The sequence below is a fragment of the Sinocyclocheilus grahami genome, unplaced genomic scaffold (genome assembly GCF_001515645.1).
Source record: "Sinocyclocheilus grahami isolate Dianchi unplaced genomic scaffold, SAMN03320097.WGS_v1.1 scaffold129.1, whole genome shotgun sequence".
Taxonomy (NCBI): domain Eukaryota; kingdom Metazoa; phylum Chordata; class Actinopteri; order Cypriniformes; family Cyprinidae; genus Sinocyclocheilus; species Sinocyclocheilus grahami.
Genome location: NW_015505308.1, coordinates 498136 through 502210, shown reverse-complemented (window position 1 = coordinate 502210; position 4075 = coordinate 498136). Strand labels below are relative to the sequence as shown.

The 4075-nt window shown below is 34.1% G+C and overlaps 1 protein-coding gene across 1 annotated transcript in view; it reads left to right on the top strand.

Moving 5' to 3' along the window:
* LOC107590519 (uncharacterized) overlaps window positions 1-1323 on the top strand; it is a 3946-nt gene extending 2623 nt beyond the window's left edge. Inside the window, exon 5 of the mRNA XM_016279289.1 lies at window positions 829-1323. Coding sequence (XP_016134775.1) covers window positions 829-1151 — 323 coding nt within the window. The 3' untranslated portion in view covers window positions 1152-1323. The remainder of the gene's footprint in view (window positions 1-828) is intronic.
* The last annotated feature ends 2752 nt before the right edge of the window (window positions 1324-4075 follow it).

Here is a 4075-nt window from a genome sequence, read left to right as displayed (position 1 = left end):
GTTTTTTTATTTAAATTAAAATAAGGCAATTTAAAAGTACAACAAATCCTTAGATAATATGTCTATTTATTATTTATAAATTTTTATTATTAATAGTTTTTATTTATTTATCCATATTATTCTGTTTTTAATTTTATTTAATAAATTTTTTAAAATTATATTCAGAAATTAAGCAATTTAGAAGTACAATAAATCCTTAGATAATAGATTTATTATTTATCTATTTTTATTATTTATTCATATTTATATATATTTATCCATTTAAATATGTCATTATTTTTTCGCATTACAGTACAGAGAATGACTCTGACTCTGACGTTTTTAATTGCATTTTAATATATTAATGTTAATCCTAATTGAAGGCATATCGTTTGTATGTGAGTTTGCATTCATGTCAGTGAGTAAGTACTAGTTATGCTGCAGTAATGGAAGTTTTAGATTACACATAACTAATGCAGACGACCGCAGTCAGTAAAGCAGCTCACAGATCTTTGAAAATAATATATCATAAGCAAATTAGTGGAATAAGCAAAGTAGCACTGAATCGGCCAACATCAGGTAGGTCACGCTGCCATTTACTGTATGTCAGTCGAGTTGAGCAGTGATGTGGTAATAAATAATGCTAAATTTGTGAATATGTGCTTGTTGAAAAGTGATGCCAGAAAACATTTGGATGCCTAAGTGACACTTGCTTTAATATTTTATTTCATATGTAATGCTCTGACATTCACACATTTTTAAGTGACTGGATACGCTGTTGTATAGGGCAAGCATGCGCTTTAGCATTGTGGTGTTGGGTGATGCAAATCACTTGGTTATTTCTTTTAGAGCCGACATGTGAACGCAATCTAGACAAACTCATCGAGACTTTGGCCGCAGCCGAAACGCTTCCAGAAACTCATCAGGAATCACAAACACATGCTGAAATACAGCCACATGATCACCGAGAGCCCAGGCCTGAGTCTGAGGGAGAGGAAGAGCTGGAGGAGAACAAGCACACGGCGGGAGACGAGGACGTGGGAAGTGAGAGTGACTCTAGTATGCCGTCCCTCGAGGACTCGGCCGACATCAGTGGAGATGATGTTACAGTTGCTCAGAAACTTCCAGAAGATCTGACGGCTGGATTACGAAGACGCAACAGGCCTGAGTAACGCTGACGAGAATCGGACACAAATCTATTGATGTATTTATTTATTTTATTCATTCTAATGAAGCGGTCAACACTACTCCTTGGTTTCGACGCCAGCGTCTGCATTTGAAGTTAACATGACATCAAGATCCACCCCGTTTGCACTAAAAAAAAAATTCCTAACTTTCTCTTATATTTTATTTGATCAAAAATACAGTAAAAATAGTGAAATATTATTATAATTTAAAATATCCGTTTTCCATGTGAATATACTGTCAAATGTAATTTATTCCTGTGATGCAAAGCTGAATTTTTAGCATCATTACTCCTTCAGTCTTCAGTTTCCTTGGTATTTTTGTGGAATGCATTTTTCAGAATTCTTTGATGAATAGAAAGTTCAATAGAACAGCGTTTATTTGAAATCTTTTGTAACATTATAAAACTTTACTGTAATTTTAGAACAATTTAATGCATCCTTGCTGAATAAAATTATTAATTGCTTTTTTTTTTTTTACTTTTGCATGGCAGCATATCACGGTTTTCACAAAAAATATTAATCAGCAGAAATTCAGCTTTTATTATCACAGTAATTAATTACATTTTTAAATATATTCAAACTGAAAACCGTTATTTTAAATTCTAATAATATTTCACATTATTGCTGTTTTTACTGTATTTCTATATCAAATAATTAATCAGTGACATTATTCCAAAGAAGATGTAATAACTCGCTCCGCCTCCGAAACGATGTTCCTTTTCGCAGACATCATCGAGGCCAGCTGGGTGGGGAAAATAATATCCACAAATCCTTAGTCAGCCTTTCTGAAATCTTTACGACAATTAACAGAACTTTAATGAAGCTTAATGTAATGAAGGTTACAGCACTAATAGCAAATAATAATGTGTAAAAAATGTGACTTTATGCAAGTAAAATAGATGTGAATATCATTTCATACTGAGTTTTAAGCGTTCTCTGTATCTCTTTTAGTTTGAGTCAGTCATAATCAGTGTTGGGGGTAACGCATTACAAGTAACGCGAGTTACGTAATCAGATTACTTTTTCAAGTAACTAGTAAAGTAACACATTACTTTTTAATTTACAAGAGAATATCTGAGTTACTTTTTCAAATAAGTAACGCAAGTTACAATTTTTTTCCAATTTATTGATTGACAGCTCTCCTGTCCCCATGTGGAGAGTATTCCTCAAAATGAATAAAAATAATGCAACTCGACGCAATGACTACGACGCAAACCTGCTATAATTAAATGTTAAACAACACAAATATCCTTTGTGTATTTAATCCCATTCTATCAACCAATGTCTTTGCTTCGGACCTTCGATGATCCCGTTTAACTATAATAATAAGCACAAATTACTCTAGACAAACATTTATGTCTTTTTTTTTATTGCTGAAGTGTGTTGAAATGTCGTCTTCTGCGTTCTACTGTACGGACGTAAATTTACTTTCCCTTCAGCCTGAGGCTTATTCCTTTCACTTTTGGTGTAAAACGGTTTTTATATTTGCCAAAAATAGAACTTTTTTATTTGAAAAACAAACAAGCAAGCCCTGTCCAGATTTAAAAAGTAACGTAACGCATTACTTTCCATAAAAAGTAACTAAGTAACGTAATTGGTTACTTTTTTGTGGAGTAACGCAATATTGTAATGCATTACTTTAAAACGTAACTTTCCCCAACACTGGTCATAATCACATGTATGTCAGTATGCATCATCTGCAGAAGTGGCTTCGGTGAGGCTACAGGAATGTTTTGTGGATCGTGTGTCATTTGCATGTTTGCCTGCGGAGGAGGTTTTACACAGCTGCATGATTCTGGTTTGACAATCACATGCTCTGAAGCTTTCCAGGTGTGAGGACCTCAAACGGGACGTTCTTAGAGAGGCGTTACAGCGTTGAGCTTTAGTTTTTAAAACATTTTTTGAGCTTGAATCGAATACCAAACACTAAATGTGAGATGATGTTCATGCACGTTGCTGCTGTCTGTGCCACATTTCAGATTTAATGTTTTTATAAATCTGCTTTTCAAAGCCTGATATAATATGATGTTTCATGTTACAGATTTTTGTTACCTCTTTTATGATACGTTTTCATTATTTGGCCAATCATATTTTGAGAATAATTAAAGAAAAAATAGTAGTGTCGATTCCTAAATCAAAACGTTCAGTAATATTTTTGGTGACTGTTTCAAACCAACAATTGCTGCTGTGTTTTGGGCATCATTTTAAAAACATGCAACTGGTCCTTTTAGAGAAATATTGTTGCATGTCCTTTGAATGATGTGATTGGCATGTAATCAGACTCTATGCTTCCTGTGTTCATTGTTTTTGCTTTGTATGTGGTGTGCAGTTTAGATGAATATATTTATGAACAACTGTTGAAAGCCTTAAATAAATTCCAAATACATTTACATGTTATTATTGCACTTCTGTGATTATTAGTCTCTGATCAGTTTGTGCCCTTACTTTTGTATCGTTTAGATCTTCAGTGTTGTTAGACTCACCTGTGTCTCTTCTTAATGCAAATATCTAATCAGTCAATCAGGTCAGTGCATGAATGCAAAAGTGCATAAATCCAAACGAAAAAAATGAACGTGTGCTTTGTGTCTGAACTGCTGATCATCTGGGATCTTCAGAAGTCTCTGTGGAGTTTATAGCAGATGGTGTGAGAAAACAGAGCGGTGTTGCATGGATGCACCACAGCAGCTGAGATCTTCTCATTACTGTCAGGTAAGAAGAGCAAGGCTGGAGAATGAGATGGTTCTGAATGCTGTTTCTAACCTTCTGCATCCCCTTATTGCAAAAGTTATATTGCACATATAATTGGCTACATTGGCTGGTTTCTATGCAATATCTGGCAGTCAAGGTGCACAAGTCATACTTACAAGTTGATAAAAATGAGCACTTTAGAGAGAGACCAATTTCAGACT